Source organism: Amphimedon queenslandica, unplaced genomic scaffold (genome assembly GCF_000090795.2).
Source record: "Amphimedon queenslandica unplaced genomic scaffold, v1.1 AMPQUscaffold_13514, whole genome shotgun sequence".
Taxonomy (NCBI): domain Eukaryota; kingdom Metazoa; phylum Porifera; class Demospongiae; order Haplosclerida; family Niphatidae; genus Amphimedon; species Amphimedon queenslandica.
This window is the reverse complement of record NW_003546250.1, coordinates 658544-675619: the sequence shown is the minus strand read 5'-3', so window position 1 is coordinate 675619 and position 17076 is coordinate 658544. Positions and strand designations below refer to the sequence as shown.

Below are 17076 nucleotides of genomic sequence, written 5' to 3'. Positions count from 1 at the left end.
GTTTCTTCTTCTTCTTCATCTTTGTCTTCAGCCATTTCTTCCTCTTCAGCCATTTCTTCCTTTTCATCTTGTTTCCTTTCTTCTTTGTCATCTTTGTCTTCAGTTATTCTTTCATCATGTCCCCCATCAGTATCTTCTCTTTCATCACTAACACTCTCCCCAGAGCATCCTCTCTCAAACATTGTCTTAAATCTTTCGGCAATCTCTTTTGTCTTAAAACGTAGTGTGAACATTGAATGATTTGATTCGCCATCTGAATAATCGTTAGCAGAAAATGTAAATATTCTGTTACTCTCTTGGTATGGGCTAAGACTCATTCCTGCTGCTAATAGGAAATTGCAGCATACAATGTGAGTCTGGTCTCTACGCATCACACATCTCCATTTTCCTGTGGATCTATTCAATAATATCTTCATCTCACCAACTCCTCTGTCCTTCCACTGGTTACTGTCAAATCGAAACAGCTTCCCCTTCTCACAAAACATTGCTTCTTCATTTTCTTCTCCAGTAGGAATGGAGTCTAGTCTCTCTAAACTCACTAGTGGCTTCACGTGAATCTCTTGCTCTTTCTCCGGATCTCCTTCATCATCTTCAGGCTCTCCTTTCTTAGGACTCATGCTGGCATCTCTAGCTTCAACAGGTTTTTTAAAAGTGAAGCCACCTTGCTGTGCAGCAAATGAACTGAATGAGAATGAAGAAGTTCCCTTTTGCCCAGTAACTGCCTGAAACTGTTGACTGGTGGATTTACTCTGTACTGGAATTTGCTGTTCCTCCTCCTCCTCTTCAGTTTCTTCATCAGTTTCTTCCTCTTCTTCTTCTGCTGGTTTGCTTGAAGGCAATGAAAGTCCTTTTATTCCAGTTCCTCCTCCTCCTATGCTAGTGGCCAATGGTGTGGTGCTAGTGGCCAATGGTATGGTGCTAGAAGAAGTATTGGGTCCTGAAGGCAACGAAAATCCTTTTAAAGACATACCGCCGCCACTTAGAGGTGCTCCAATACTAGTAGATGGAGCTGTATTGAGTCCTGAAGACAGTGAAAATCCTTTTAAAGACATGCCACCACCGCTTGCCAATCCACCTCCTCCTCCAGTGGTGCTACTAGTTGAAGATGGTAATGTTAGTCCTTTCAATGTCATACCACCTCCTCCCAATATAGCTGAAGATTTAAATCCTGATAACAGATTAACAGAACCAGTTGATGATGATGATGGTGCTGCTGCTCCATCCTTCCCTGCACCACAGGCAACACAATAAATAGCATCAGTTTTATTGGAGACATAACATGCTGAACACTCCCAGTCACCTTTAGAGGACAATGAGGCCAATGGCTTCAATTGAGTCCCTGGTGTGCTTTTAAGAGAAGCTGGAGCTTTAAAACTTGATAACGAAGGAAGAGAGAGAGTTGAAGAGATACCACCACCTCCTACTCTAGAAGCTTCACAAGCCACACACTTAACAGCCTCAGGTTTATTAGAGACATAACAGACAGAGCACTCCCACTGACCTGGAGCAGACTGAACAGTAAGAGGCTTAACACTGGTCTGTGAAGTAGAAGCAGTTGAGGGAGGGAGTGAAGAGGGAGGGAGAGAAGGAGACAAGGATGGAGGTGGTTTAGTATCGCTTGATTTGGTCTCTTTAACGCATTTCTCAAACGTTTCCTTAAAGTCATTTGCCATGCTAATAGACTTAAACCTGATCACTAGCTTCTCAGGCTTGCAGACTTCATCAGAGAAATCGCTCAAAGTGTACCACATCATTGACTTCTGTGTATTACCAAAAGGAGACATGCACATGTCATTTGTAATAAAGTGATTGCAGCATATCTTTAATATCTGCTCACGTCTCATTAAGATTCGGGACTTTCCCTTCAATTTGTGTTTGAGGATCTTAATAACTCCTTTGCCTCTCTCCTTCCATTGCTTGAGTATAGAATCAAACCTATAGAGTTTGCCAGTCTCAGAGAAGAGGACGTCTTCATTCTCTTCTCCACTAGTCAGATCTTCAACCTCCGGCAATGAAACAAGAGGAGTAAACTCAAAACTGATATCAGGAGAAGGAGCTACTGCCTCTTCTTCATCTCCTTCCAATTTAGCAGGAGTATTTGATAATAAAAGAGGGAGTGGTTTGTTAGTAAGGACGGATGCGCTAGTACTTGAGAAAGTGCTACCCAATAAAGAAGGTGCAGTCACAGAAGTACTAAATAATGAGGGCATGCTAGTGCTGGTAGTTGCAGCCATAGCACTAGTAGTGGGTACAAAATTCCCAGACATAAGTCCTTTAGATGCAATACTAGTAGGAGGAGCAGTGAAGGATGGTTTGGTTGTTGAAGTAGCAAATGATACTTGAGCTGAAGAGGACAGTGTAAAGACTGAACTAGTTGTAGAAACTGCATTGAACTGTGAAACAGCAGACCCAGTACTGAACTGATGAGTGAACTGTGATACAGTAGTGGTAGTGGTACTCAAGAATAATGATCTGGTGATAGGAGGAGGAGTACTAGTGACTGCTGCATTAGTAGGACCTATAAAGAAGAGAAGGAGAATGTAAGTCAATGTTCATGAGAATGAAACAATATACATATTACCTTTAAGTGGAGGAAAAGTAGGAGCAACATTTGATTGTGGCATCACAAAAGATGTGGTTCCTAGTCCTCCCATGAAGGTTGGTGGAAGAGTGGATGGTCCAGGGCCAAGTAATGAAACAGAGCCACTGCTGATTGCTGGTTGAGTAGCTCCTAACTGAGGCACTGATGAACTAGCTGGTCCTTTAAACTGAGGAGTACTTGATAACTGAAAAGGTAATCGAGGAGGAGTTGCAGACATAGCTGAAAATGGAGGAGTTGCCAAAGAAAATGGTGTCTGCATTGGTCCTGCACTAGAAGATGGAAACTGAGGCAACAATACTCCACCAGTAGAAGCAGGTGCCAACTGAAATGGTCCTGTATTAGAAGATGAATATTGAGGCAATGGTGCTCCACCAGTAGAAGCAGGTACTAACTGATGAGGAGTTGATAGCTTCATTCCTCCGACCTGAACTGGTGGTCCTCCTACAAAAGATGGTACAGCACTGCCTGGAGTAGTTTTATTCCCAAATTGAAAAGGCGGCAATGCCCCAGTACTGCTACTGCTATGAACTGCAGTAGTGCTGCTGATAGAGACAGGAGGAGCACCATAGTGAATAGTATGAGGACCTTTTGAAGCAACAAAGGAAGGAGTAGGAAAACTAGTGGAAGATACTCCAAAAGATGGAGTGGATGATACTGCACCATGTAAAGATGGAGGAAAAGAAGGAAGGCTGATTGAAGTAGTCACTGCAGGTGATGAACTAAACAGATTCTTAGGTAAAGCTGTATTAAACTGTGGGCCAGTAGCAGCTGTATTAAACTGAGGCCCAGTGGTAGGTATATTAAACTGAGGCCCAGTAGCAGCTGTATTAAACTGTGGGCCAGTAGCAGGTGCTGGTAATAAAGGAGGGCGAGTTGAGAGGGAGCCCATTGAAAACCCTCTCCCACTAGACAAAGCATTAGTACCACTAGTCACAGAACCAAATGAGAACCCACCAGCTGCACTAACTGACGCAGTAGCACCATTCAAGCTAACATTAAGAGCATCTTGACTAATAGAAACTGGCTTAGGCATTGGAATAACTTTACCAGGAGGTGACATTGTGGGAGGAGCATGTTTAGCTGAAGAAGGAGAATACCCGCCATCAGATGGGGACTGAGACGGGGGGAGAACCCCTCTTATAGGAGGAGAGGTGACCGCAGGAGACTGATACTGAGAGGGTACAGAGGAACGGAAGCTAAACGTTAAAGATTGAGATGAAGAGATGGGAGCAGATCCAAATTGAAACGGCATTATCGAGGGAGGGTGGGCAGAGGGAAGGTGAGAGAGAGGAGGAGGGAAACGGTGAGCTGGAGTTGGGTGAGGAGGAGCAGGAGGAAACTGAGAACCTCTTTCATGTGGCGGAGTTGCTGAAACTTGGGGAGGTGAAGTAAATAAAGGTTTCGTTCTTAACTGGTTGACGGTAGGACTAGCATCTAAAGCACCTGTAAGGAGAAGGAGTGAAATTAAAACAATTAAAATTTCAAATACATCACTTGCCGTTTCGTGGAGATATGAGAGGTTGTGAAGGGCTTTTCTGTAAAAATTTGATGTCACTAATCTGCTCCTAATAATAAGAAAATAATAATGAAAAATAAACTAAAAATAATTCTAAATAGATACCGTGAGAAATTTCAGTTTTTTCTCTAATGAGGCAATTTTAACATCTCTCTCTCTAATAGATTCGGACAAATCCTAAAAATTAAACAAAGAAATTTAAAATTATTATAAATTAAAGACTTACTTGCGTAGGAGTTTGGTCAAAACTATCGGTATCATCTACAATTTTTGTACGTCGTGAAGTGGGTGTGGCCTCATATTTGAGTAAAGAAGAAACACTGGCACTATTACTGGGAGTTGCAGTGGGTGTGGCAGTAGGTGTGGTCTCATTTGACAATCTGGCGGAGTCCAGAAGCTCTTGAATTCTCTCTTTCTCATCATCGATCCTCTTAACTAACTCCTAAATAATTGGACAATTTAATTTATAACTTGATGTGAATGTACTATGTGTGTTTGTACATGCATCATAATGTACATGTATAATAAGCATTTTAAATTTTAAAATGCTCATAACTTTAAAAATATTTGTCGGAATCACCTCAAACTTTCTACACAGCATAAGTACATCAATATGTATCAGAAAATGTAATAAAAATCTGGGGGTGATTTCCGAGCCATTTTTTGGAAAAAACCATGGGCTATAGTACAGGGTATTTTTCAGAAAATGGCCTATCTTTAAAAATGGTTGTAACTTGAATAATTTTAGTTGGAATCAGCTCAAACTTTCTACATAGCATAAGTACATCAATATGTATCAGAAAATGTAATAAAAATTGGGGGTGATTTTGGAGCCATTTTTTGGACAAAACCATGGGCTATAGTACAGGAAATTTTTAAGAAATCGGCCCATTTTTTAAAATGGCTGTAACTCGAATAATTTTAGTCGGAATCTCCTCAAACTTTCTACATAGCATAAGGACATCAATATGTATCAAAAAATGTAATAAAAATTGGGGGTGATTTTGGAGCCATTTTTTGGAAAAAACCATGGGCTATAGTACAGGAAATTTTTGAGAAATCGGCCCATTTTTTAAAATGGCTGTAACTCGAATAATTTTAGTCGGAATCTCTTCAAACTTTCTACATAGCATAAGGACATCAATATGCATCAGAAAATGCAATTTTACATGGTTAAAATTTGCAATTTTTTAAAGCTAGGGATTGACCTAAACTTCTCATATACAGCATGTACATGTAACATAGGATATTACACGTGCATGATTATAGCACATGGTATTTGTAAAGTATACCTGATCATTGGAGTCAATGACATATCTTTGTGCTCTCTGTATAGCTGATAATGAACTTGTTAACAAAGACACTTTCATATCACCATCATTAGAATCAGATAACAAGGCATATATCTAAAGTAATGAAAGGAAATGATGGAATCACTGACACAAATCAATGATATATCAATACTATTGATTTGATGCTAATATTGATACTCATTTGGTACTGATCCTGACCTGAGATTGATTCCAAAAGGAGTGTGCAGTTGGTACAAGTTTATAATACGTTAAAGCTAGTTCAGAGTCATTCTGATACATGGCACAACTGGCCAGTGACATGTAACACTCATCCTTCTCCTCATCACTTAGTACCCCCTTGTCTTCTAAAAATAGAAGAAAAGGATAAAAATAGAATGATAATAATAACAACTAAGCTCCTCCCTCTTGTCTATCTCTATCTATTCTAATTTCACTCCTCCTCCTCCTCCTTCTCTCCTTTACTTGTTCTTAAAGGTGAGTGGGTGGACAGCAGTTGAGGTGATCCCTTGTTCCTAAAGGGGGAGGAGTAAACCGCTCCCTTTTGAGGCTTCTGTTGTCTCTTTGGAGTGTGTCCGGTTGGTTTTCCAACATATTCATTCAACAGAACCGACCAATAGTGACTACTCCATTTAACGAGCACCTACAGAAAGGTATACAGAATAGTATAATAATTCAATCTTAAGGGAAGGTACATGTACATGTAGTACTAACAGTTATTGAGTCTCTATCATAACCAGGTATACTGACTAAGCTTTCAGCCTAATGAAAGAGAGAGAGAGAGGGGGGGGGGCAAAGAAGAAAGTGCAATGTAAAATATTAGAAGAACAATAAGAGGACAAGTAATAGCAGTAATCAAAGAAGAAGATACATTAGTATGTACATGTACTAGTGCAAGGAGAATAGGAGGGAGTAGGAGATAGAGAGTGTGTGTATACTTTATTTTGGAAGTGTCTTGCTAGTGTCAGTACTTGAGTGACATTGAGGAGGTATGGAGGATGACAGCGAAACTCTGAAAGGAATGAACTGATACTTTTCTTAATTATCAAACCTTCACTGATACTATAGAAGGGAAAGAGGGAGGGAGATTGAGAGAGGGAAAGAGTACATTGTGTAAGTACACATAACTGTAGACCACATACAAGTAACTGTGAGTGAGAGAATAAGCATAATTCATTAATGACATAAAGTGTGTGCATGTGAAAATAAGTATGAATCATTAATGCCATATATAATCACATGACAATAATAATTACAATGACACATATCTTGCATTCAATACCTTATGTTCTTATCATGTAGTCTCCTAATGTTACCATATATGGTATTATAATGATCAGGTAAGGCTATCAGCGACCATGAGAGTCCTTTATCAACCAGTAGAGAGGACAAGTCATGTGACTGGACATCATGTGACTCCATAAACCAATTCATTGATAGAACTAGGAGCGCCTATTAAAAACAAATGATCATGAACTATTTTAAGCAACAGGAACATGTAAACCCACTTCAATATCATAGTGACAGAGTGCAGAGGTGTCAGTTTTGCTCAGCATTGGTGTGGGCTGTTGTAATGATGGGAATAACTTAATACTAAACCAGTCATCAACTAAAGAACAAAAGAGTGGTACAGCAAGAAAGAGACATGAGTACATGTACATGTGTAGAATATAATGTACTTACAAGGTATGGTGGTATCAACTGATTTATAGACCAAAGACAACCAGACAAGAGCTGATAATACTTCACTGTATTCATCAATATATACTAACAATGAACAAATAGAAACATATAATACATGTACATTTGTATGTCTACACTTCTTCTATGTACATGTAAATGTATATTCTGTATTTCTTTTTCAAAAACAATAATATTCACATCCCCCATGTTCACTCTCTATTAATCTTACTAAGGTCACACTGTAGATTGAAAGAAGTATTTTCCTTATACTGATCTACCAGTAGTGCTGGTTTCAATGATGATAGAGTATTATCATGTGCTATGAATGACTTCCTTCTATCATAACTCCTGGACAACTGTAGGAGAGGTACATGTAATGTGATAGTCATGTGATTGTCACCTGATGTAATGCTTTCCTCAGCTCATCTGATGATTTCTTGATACAGTCAGTAACATCATTCACTCCTTTCTCTTTTAATAATAATTGTAACTCTCGAACTAAATGACAAGAAATAAAAAAACTAATGATAAACATGTTTATTGGAATCAAGTAACAAATAAACAATGATGACAAGTTGTTTGTAGCCAACAATAACCAGTTCTGGCAAAGTTAGCCAGACAAATTAATTCAGTGACTATACTGACATAAAAACTATATTGAATAAATATACAAGTATACTGAAATTATTAGTACTAAGGGCCAAGTAGATGTAGCATCACTTGTATGATATCGGATATAGACGTGTTGTGCTATACTAGCGATATGGAGCTGTGCTAGTGGCATATGCATTATAATAGCGATATGAAGCTATGTTGGCTCAGGTGTTCAGTTACAAGGATTCATAGTCCTTTTTGCTACTAATAATCTTTTATTAATAAGAAAGTTCTTACTAGTAGCCAGTGGCGGAGCTGAACCCGGGCCCACACGGGCCTAGGCCCGGGCATCAAAGCTCTGTAATGAGATTCATTAGATGCAATGTAAACAATTTCTTGCCCAAAGTTTAGATAAAGCCAAGCACAAGCCTCACCAGAGTACTAACAAGTGCATACAGGTGCATATAAGCAATTAGCAAGCATTTTCAAGTAAAATACCCAAAGAAAATTAAAAAGCATCTATGGAAAAAGCTAAAAACAGGACACACCCACATCCGGGCCCGGGCATCAGTTTAGTTCCAGCTCCGCCACTGCTAGTAGCTATAGGCAAGTCTTGTTGCTATTGGTAAAGTACTTTTCTTAGTAAGTGCATTGAATCATAAGAAATGTCCTTTGGTAGAATACACAGCAGTTTCTATGTTATATATAATCTCAGCAACCACAAAATAATATTCACAAATTTCTGAGAAATACCACAAAATACAAGACGCGTACATGTAGATATGATGCACAGCATCACAGTTCAACTTCTGACAAATTATAAACAAGGAACAAGTAAATTGAAGGCAGATTAATTCTGGAATGTACTGAACATGTAATAGGAAAAATATATTATTTTATTAATTAAGATTTTGTTTGGTTTCTACTAATACGCATCATTACGTATTCTAATAAGTATTTCCGGGTAAAAACCACACAGTATAAATTTCGATGCTGCAAAAGAACAAACAGAAGAGCTAGAGAATCCTTTGTCTGCAGATCACAATAGAATCATGGTATCAGTTACCAAACGCTGTACTGATTGCTTCTGTAGAGTACGAAATGCAGGAATATTCTCTGGTGATATCAAGTGTGATGAGTGAGTAACATATACACATATAACTATAATAGCTATATGTATGTTTATTATTAATTCTTTATCGTGATAGCTGTGCAAGGATCAAGAGAGGAGTTGTATATGTAAGTTATTATAAATATTAATAATTAACTAGTATCTCCTTGTTTAGCCAAAAACTTGTGCCTGCTGCAGGAAGGTAGATAATCTGAAGTATAACTACATGCAGAGAACTGGATGCTACCTTTGTGATGTGTAAGGCAATGACACTATGAGTATAGCTATCTTATTAATTCTTACTTACAGTTGCAGTGAGAATGCTAGATCTTACATCCGAAACAAAGATAGCAAAGCTCTGAAAGCTATGACAGACACCATAATGTTTAATGGCTATACTGTACCACAGCAGTATCTTGATGAGTTGGAGCGCCAGGAGAAAGCGGAGGACTTGGAACGCCAAAGAAAGGCAGATGAATTAGAACGTCAAAGGAGATTGGATGAATGGGAACGTCAAAAAAAACTGAATGAATTTAAGCGTCAAAGGAGGATAGATGAATTGGAATGCCAAAGGAAAGCAGATGAATTAAAACACCAAAGGAAAAAGGATGAATGGGAACATCAATGGAGAGTGGATCAACAGGAATACGAAAGAAAAGTGAATGAGAGTGACAAGGTAAAATTGTACTAGTATAAAAATACTTGCCGAAATTATGTTTACAAACATGATATTAACTGAATCATGCAAAACTTCTTTTGCAGAGTGTTATATGTGATGATTGTCGCTCTATTATAAAAGTAAAAGGATATTTTAAAAAAGAAGGCAAATGTCTTTGTGACCAGTAAGTAATTGATGATATAATAATCTACCTAATGTTTTTTTCATAGGTGCGCAGGAGATTATCGCATGTTCAGAATGAAAGCATTAGAGAAGATGCTAGAAGCTCCTCCTGAAGATTGGCCAAAATATCAGCAGCGATTGGCTTTAAATAACTAAACATTATGTATATGTACATGTAGACTTAGCTAGTACAATTATTAAATATTGTCCATTATTCAATAATAACGTATATTGCCATTGCAAAATAAAGTCCTCATAAAACTTTCATGCTATACTACACTTACTCATTCACCAGCTGTTGATAGTCAAACATAGCTTTGCTATCAAATTATATTGTGTGCCATCTTGTACTATAATAAATTAACTTTCATGAATTTTTAAATAATCTCAAAATTGATGAAATTTACAGCCCTGCACTGTATGGTACAACAAGGTGGAGGTATCTATGACCTTCATCACTTTTGGGCTAGTTATTAACCTGCATTACTATTAACCTTCTAGGAAAACTCTTTACAAACCAGAAATCAAGCAATCTGATTGGTCAATACAATGAGAAATACAAATGTAGGCACCATACAGGTTTGGTTACTATAAATTATTTTCGTGCTAAGCCACAGCTAGAGTATGAATAGAAGCTCTAGTAAGTTTTTGTCTACATTTGACGATAACAATCATGGGAGCCGGACTAGGAGCAGTTGCAAACAAGAAGTGTATGAATTGTAATTGCATAATACAAGGTGCTGGAATATTCATTGATAAAAAAGTCAAGTGTGATGAGTAAGTAACATTAAAGCTATCTTTTGCTAAGTCTTTATCATAATACATGTAGCTGTGCAAGACCCAAGAGTGAGAGTGAGAGCAAGAGCCAAAGGACTGCAAAACATGCAAGTTCAATGTACAGAAACCATTTTACTTACATACATATGTAAGTATAGCTGCTGAAGCAGCTACACTGCAATTAAACCAGTTTAAACCTGAGGTGGTTTAGACAAGCCGTTTGAATTAAGATAGAATAATGGTAGGCTCTTTTTACTTAGTCAAACCAGTGTGGTTGCTGTAAAGCGATAGTTAAGCAGGACTATGATTGTGAAAAAGATGGATTCTTCCTTTGCGAAGTGTAAGTGACAACAGTAATAACATAAAAATTGTTATCATGAAAATTTTATGCACAGTTGCATTCACAAAATGAGAATTCACATGGGAGATAAAGATTACAAAGCTTTGAAAATTATGGCAGATACTATAAAATTGAATGGTCATGCTGTACCAAAGCAATATCTTGATGAATACTGAAAGTCAAAAGAAGGAAAAAATGCTTGAGTGGCTACCAATGCAGGTAAACACATAATACTGTCACATATACATGTTAATTATCAATAAAAACCCTTGCTAAATTATATACAAGACAATGTAGATGTAAAAGTACTATATAAATAGCAATACAGACTATATTAATGAAACAAATAGTACTGTAATGCAGCACACCTATTTACTCAGAAAAGCTTTTAGTTCAAGACACTTATAATCACTGTTGCCATTAGTAAGTGTTTTTCTTAGTAACTGTTAGGGATACATTGTCAGATTTGTTGACATATCCAGTGTTATAAACAGCTATACATTATACTCTGAGCAACCACCAATAATATTCATTAGCTTCTGAGAATACCATAGCAATGTATGCATTTTAAGAAAAAATTATCAAATTAACAACAAACACTACTGAGCATTGTAAATCAAAAAGAAGTAATTCAGAGTAATCCTAATTATTATCATTGCAACAGAAATAAATCTTCTACTGTTAAGTCTAGTTATTAGCTTTGCCCAGCTTTGCGTAGGTTTTAATAACCCAGCTCTGGTTATTACAATAGTTATTCATTTCCGGGTAAAACCACACAGTATAAATCGTAATACAGCGAGCAAAAGTCCTTTGACTGCAGACTATGCCAAAATTAGAATACACAGAGAAAAAGAAAGCAACAAGAAAACTGCTCAATGGGTAACACAGTGACAGTTGATGCTACTTGCTCGGGTTGCAAACGAGTCATCAGAAATGTTACACGTGCTAAGAATGGAGCTTATGTTTGCCCAAATTGTGAAGGGTAAGCTTATACTTTTTTGAAAATGCTCCTTGTAATTCTTTTATCAGCTGTGCTGATGGTTACAAAAAAGCTGAAAAGAAAGTAAGAGAATTGAAAATGCTGGTTAATCATTTATTTACAGGGTGCTGTCTGCCGTGCATGTGGTGAAGTTAAACTAGTGCCAAAAGACACTGATCTTGAAAATGGATTTTACTGTAACGAGTAAGAGATCTCATTATGTACAAAATACTTTTCATTTCACTTTTAAAGCTGTGCTGCCTTAAAAAGAGAATATATTCAGAAGCAAATAAAAAGTGGAAAATCCAGCGGTACTTCTTTTCATGCAATTGAAAATTGACTTGGTGTTGTGATTTTATATTATTAGCACAATGTGCATAACTGCTAATAAATAACATTAGTTAAGTAATTGTAGTTGGAAATTGTTGCTTACAATAAAACAGTATTAATAAACTACTAGTATTTCTGTGTTCACACTAGCTTTATAGCACTGTTCTGAGTTGTGTAGTGCCAATAGTGCAGGCATTACATTATATACATGTATGTTAGAGACAGAAATATACCTGTAAAATTGACACATAAAATAACTTTCAAGAGTAACCAATCATGAACAATTGTAGAATGGGTAAAGTGACAATACATGTACATTGGTACATTCATAGTGTTTTTGCACCTTATAAGGAAAAAGCACACACACACACACTCAAGTTGGTAGCACTATGCATAACTCCTGTCGACTAGAGTAGAACTCAATATTTACAATATGTAATGACGAAACAAAGTAGTGCAGTCACAGCATATAAATGACTGCTTATTGAAGAACCTTTAAAAGTTATAGTAAAAGTTTGCAGGGTGTATTCTATTAGATAAAGAGAGAGATAGAGAATGACTCTCTCCCATCTCTTTTCTTCATAATATATTATATTTACATGTAATACTGAAAATCACAGACACCACAATAATGGTCTAAAGGCTTTTAAGCATCTTGGCTCTGTTGCAGTTCTTACAAAAAGTGCTACACATTTAACTAATAATAATTACGTGAGACTTCTTCATAGACTCTTCAATGTGTTCTAATTTATGCCAGTAATAATTTTGCTATTTCTATAAACAATTTGCAACACATTTGACGTACTGTATAAATATTCCCACTGTGAGTAATCACAAATCACAATACACAATAGAAGGGATAAATGTCAATAGTACTCTTATTATTAGATGCTATTAAACTCATTATCCATAGCAAGAGTAAATAATACCAAAAGAGAGCATACAAAGGGCCCATATCAGCTACTGCAAGTGTGTGGATTACTGTATAGCAGGTTTTTTTGAGGATAACAAATTTTTCAAAATTAAATTTCTTGGAAAACAATTTAATACAGTATAAGATGGCAGAATAATGGAAATTTGCAAAAATTAATTCCACAAACCTCTGGACACAGGTCATTTGTGAAAATTACTATCCTAACAAACCACTATAAGGTACCATATAAAGGTTTTATTTTGTTGGTATAAAATTTCGCAAATTTGTCCAGATTTGCCATTTGTTGGTATAAATTGTCACAAATCTTACTTTCTGCAGCCATTTTTCCTAGTGTGCCACACCTCTTTTGTGGAATTTAATTTTGCGAATTTAATGAAAACGAGAAATTTATTACCAGTGAAATATAACCCCTATAAAGTATTAAGAAATAAGAAGTCACATTTGGCATACTTCTGTATATTATCAATGATAATGTTGTTATAACAACACATCTGTATTAACATTGATTGAAAACTACTGAAGTATGCGGAATGTGACTTCTTAATAATCCAGGTGCACAGACTTAAAGCAGGCCCACACTTAAAGCAGGCCCACACTTAAAGCAGGCCCGGCTTCACACAGAGACAAATGGGTACTTCTGAAAGCAGAGTTGATCAAGAGGGGTCCAACGCACCCCAGAATGTTATTTGCGCAAGTTGTAAACGAATCATCAAAGGTGCTACTCTTCCTAAGAATGAAATGACTCCTTTTGTTCGCCCACATTGCAATAAGTAAGTACATGTATATACACAAATGTACATGTAGCTTTTTCTTATCATTCCTTTATTAGATGTGCCGATGTTTACAATCAAGTTGAAAAAAAGGTAAGAGAATTAAAAATGCTAGTTAATCATTCATTTACAGAGTGCTATCTGCAGAAATTGTGGTGACATTAAACTAGTACCAAAAGACACTAATCTTGAAAATGGGGTTTACTGCTCAGAGTAAGAGTCTGATTATGTAAAATACTTTTCATTTTACTTTCAAAGATGTGCTGCCATGAAGAGAGCTTTGCTTGAGAGGCGAATAGCAAGTGGAATATCTGGCAGTGGTAATATTCATTTTGCAATTGAGAATTAACTTGGAGCTGTGATTTGATATGTTTAGCACAATGTAGCATAACTGTTAGTAAATAACATTAGTTAAGTAATTGTAGTTGGAAATAACTTAGAGTGTGCATTGCTGAGCATGTAATGCATCACTATTCAGTAGAAAAACAGTATAGCAGTATGATTTATTTAGAATTTTTTAAAATCTAAAAATAGTACTACAATAACCAGTCAATAATTTTTGGGTGGGGCAATACAAGGAAGTATTTTACATTGGAATTTCTTTGAGCACCTTCACAAAATGTTTACGTAATACATAATTACATGTACAATATAGACCTTACTCACCAGCTGTTGATAGTCTTGCTCCTCCTTTATGATACCAACGATCCATTTCATCATACTGGGACTGAGGGAGCTCGTTAAATAATTCAATATTAAGAGGCGGAGTCTTGAGTGTTGCTAAGAGACAAGCCACACCCAATTCAAACTAAACATTAAATAAAATATATTTTAAGTAATAAAATGAGACTTGCTTTATTTGGAGAACAGAAAGAGAAGAAGTATTGTGAGAGGAGGAAGTAACAGTGAGACTGTAGCTCTCCTAGCACTTCTTCCATTGCTTGAGTCAAGAGCTTTCGAACATCAGCTGTACTTGATAAAGAAAGAACCTTGTATAGAATATGATCATATCTAGAAGAGAGGGAGAGAGAGAGAGAGAGAGGGAGAAAGAAATGGTTAAGAGAATCAGAGATACATACAGCAGTAAAAGAAGCAATAATGTTATATGCATAAAGAAGAAAAAAAAGAATTTGCGTATCAAATTTTATTTACTTTATCAAGTATTGTATTAATTTTTGACCGGTTGTTTTGTGTTTATGCTCATTCATCATTTCAATGTTAAATATTTCAATGATTGTCTCCAGCAATGAAATTGAAACATACAATATCAGCAAACCTATAGGGAACAACACAAAATAAAAAGTAAAAATTAAAATAGATTCTGTTTCTTATAATAAAAATCATGAGGAGATACAGTACCTTTATCAGTTGATAAGAGTCCTAATAATTTCTATGAACAAAAATAGCAATAATTATTATAATTTGGAATGTACATGTACATACAGCTGTACCTCAAGATAGTCCATAAATAATCTCATCAGTTCCACTTTGTTTCTGTTAGTTTTATTGTAACGAAACCTTTTGAATAATCCATAGGACTCATTCAGACAACCTGACGAGAGAGAAAAAAATGGAGGTACAGGGTAAATTGTCAAAAATCGCAAAGAGAGAAATCTTCATTTTAATAATTTTATCTGATGTATATACATGTTCTTATGTTGCATTTCAATTTTGAGATGATTCCGATCAAATTTAGATTTTTTATGAATTTTTTAAGTTGCTCCAAAATCAGGCCAAAGTCCCTGTACTATAGTACAGGGATTTTGGTCAAATTTCACCAAAAATGACTAAGAGAGAATTCTCCATTTTAATAATTTTTTTCTGATACATATACATGTTCTTATGTTATGTATGTAGTTTGAGATGATTCCGATCACATTTGGATTTTTTATGAATTTTTAAAGTCGAACTAATGCAGACATGAAGCCAATACTGTACATGTAGGAAGAGAGAAAGAATAGATAAAGAATAGATACTAGTAATACCTTGGTCTAAAAATCTTTCTGCTAATTTCATTAAAACCAAAGGATCTTCACTGCCTTCCTCCATCCCTCCCTACATAAAATAATAATAAATACAACAATGTACATGTACAATTATAATTGTACCATACATTACATATACGTGTATAAATAAACATATTTTTAACAATTATTTCAAATAGTGCAGCAATTAAATCTTTAATAATAACGGTTAAATTAAATTACTTACAATAATTTCTAAAACCAGTTCATCTCCAGCATTATTGCTATTCGCAACTAGCTTTCCCTATGGAAACAAGCATAAAAATTAGGCCACACCCCAAAAGCCGAACCCACTTTCAGCTTCGCTATGACAGGATGATTTTGGTGATATTTCTTAACATGCTCAATCCATTCCTTTAAAATAATAATAAAAATAAAAATAATATAAATAATAATAATAGATTATAATTATACTTTTAATTCATTTTCTGACACATCGTCTCTTTCGCAATACAATTCGCCAACTACAAAAACCCCACCCACCTCAATCACTTAATAACTAGTTATAACTAACTTGATATTACAACGTCAGGTTGATCCTTTTTGAAATACAATGACCTACAATTAAATAATAATTATTAAAGTCACGTGACAGTCACATGACACCTCTTATAAGCGACCAGTGCACGTTCAGTCTCGTCTTTACATTTATAAACTTCTCCCAATAACTTGTGAGCTTTGTAATCGTCAGACTTCATTGATAAATACTCACTTAGATACCTGTAAAACAATAATTATGTATTGCATTTATAATTATATTAAATTAATCGACCCCAGACAAGAATAAACTAGCATTTCACTTCCATAATCAGCGATTGAAATCAAAATCATTAATATTAAGTTGCCACAATTACAAGCAATCATTTATAGTACATTGTACATGATTAAGTAAGTTCAAATATCATAAACGTTTAATATTACATGTACGTCTCCTTGCTTACCCTATTGCTGGGCTATAGAGCTTTGCTTTTAAGCACAATTGAGCTAAAGTGTAGCCTTGGAGCTTAAGCTGTGGAAAAAATGAATTATTATTTTAGAAATTATAATATTCACTCACCTCTTCCTTGCTCTTAGCCCTGGACTTTATTGCAGCAATGTGCCGTCCAACTGCTTCTTCAGACCAACTCATTCTAACGTCTATAACTCACGTTCTTTTCTCAAGAAAACGAAAAAGAAGCTAAAGCATGTAAAAGCACATGCCTCCATTAAACCACGCCCATACAGATCTAGACACGCCCACTAATTTGGTGAATCCCGCCTCCTGA

General features: G+C 36.0%; 4 protein-coding genes across 4 annotated transcripts; 3 read left to right on the top strand and 1 right to left on the bottom strand.

The window, feature by feature from the left end:
* Positions 1-2: 2 nt before the first annotated feature.
* On the bottom strand, positions 3-17031 carry LOC100636186 (uncharacterized; the record flags this gene model as incomplete). Its single annotated transcript, XM_020001195.1, has 28 exons — positions 16869-17031; positions 16753-16820; positions 16418-16531; positions 16326-16369; positions 16226-16275; positions 16106-16165; positions 15999-16055; positions 15773-15842; positions 15239-15339; positions 15147-15177; positions 14940-15063; positions 14642-14798; positions 14454-14595; positions 7512-7609; positions 7341-7467; positions 7112-7195; positions 6937-7037; positions 6711-6880; positions 6367-6490; positions 6143-6190; positions 5894-6071; positions 5630-5775; positions 5411-5524; positions 4345-4560; positions 4224-4295; positions 4101-4167; positions 2582-4045; positions 3-2518 (listed from the first exon to the last, which is right to left on the bottom strand). Coding segments are annotated over exons 1-28 (6615 nt in total), but the record flags the coding sequence as incomplete, so codon positions are not given.
* Positions 8746-9922, top strand: LOC109586393 (uncharacterized). The gene is made up of 6 exons (XM_020002586.1): positions 8746-8843; positions 8914-8944; positions 8992-9074; positions 9126-9492; positions 9579-9658; positions 9705-9922. Exons 1-6 carry the CDS (start codon positions 8758-8760, stop codon positions 9811-9813), a joined length of 756 nt encoding a protein of 251 aa, XP_019858145.1. The 5' UTR covers positions 8746-8757; the 3' UTR covers positions 9814-9922.
* LOC109586413 (uncharacterized) lies at positions 11607-12120 on the top strand. Its single transcript, XM_020002595.1, has 4 exons — positions 11607-11756; positions 11804-11837; positions 11878-11957; positions 12006-12120. The coding sequence occupies exons 1-4, from the start codon at positions 11650-11652 to the stop codon at positions 12091-12093; spliced, it is 309 nt and encodes a 102-aa protein (XP_019858154.1). The 5' UTR covers positions 11607-11649; the 3' UTR covers positions 12094-12120.
* LOC109586400 (uncharacterized) lies at positions 13560-14278 on the top strand. The gene is made up of 4 exons (XM_020002591.1): positions 13560-13787; positions 13847-13880; positions 13921-14000; positions 14046-14278. The coding sequence occupies exons 1-4, from the start codon at positions 13645-13647 to the stop codon at positions 14134-14136; spliced, it is 348 nt and encodes a 115-aa protein (XP_019858150.1). The 5' UTR covers positions 13560-13644; the 3' UTR covers positions 14137-14278.
* Positions 17032-17076: the final 45 nt, after the last annotated feature.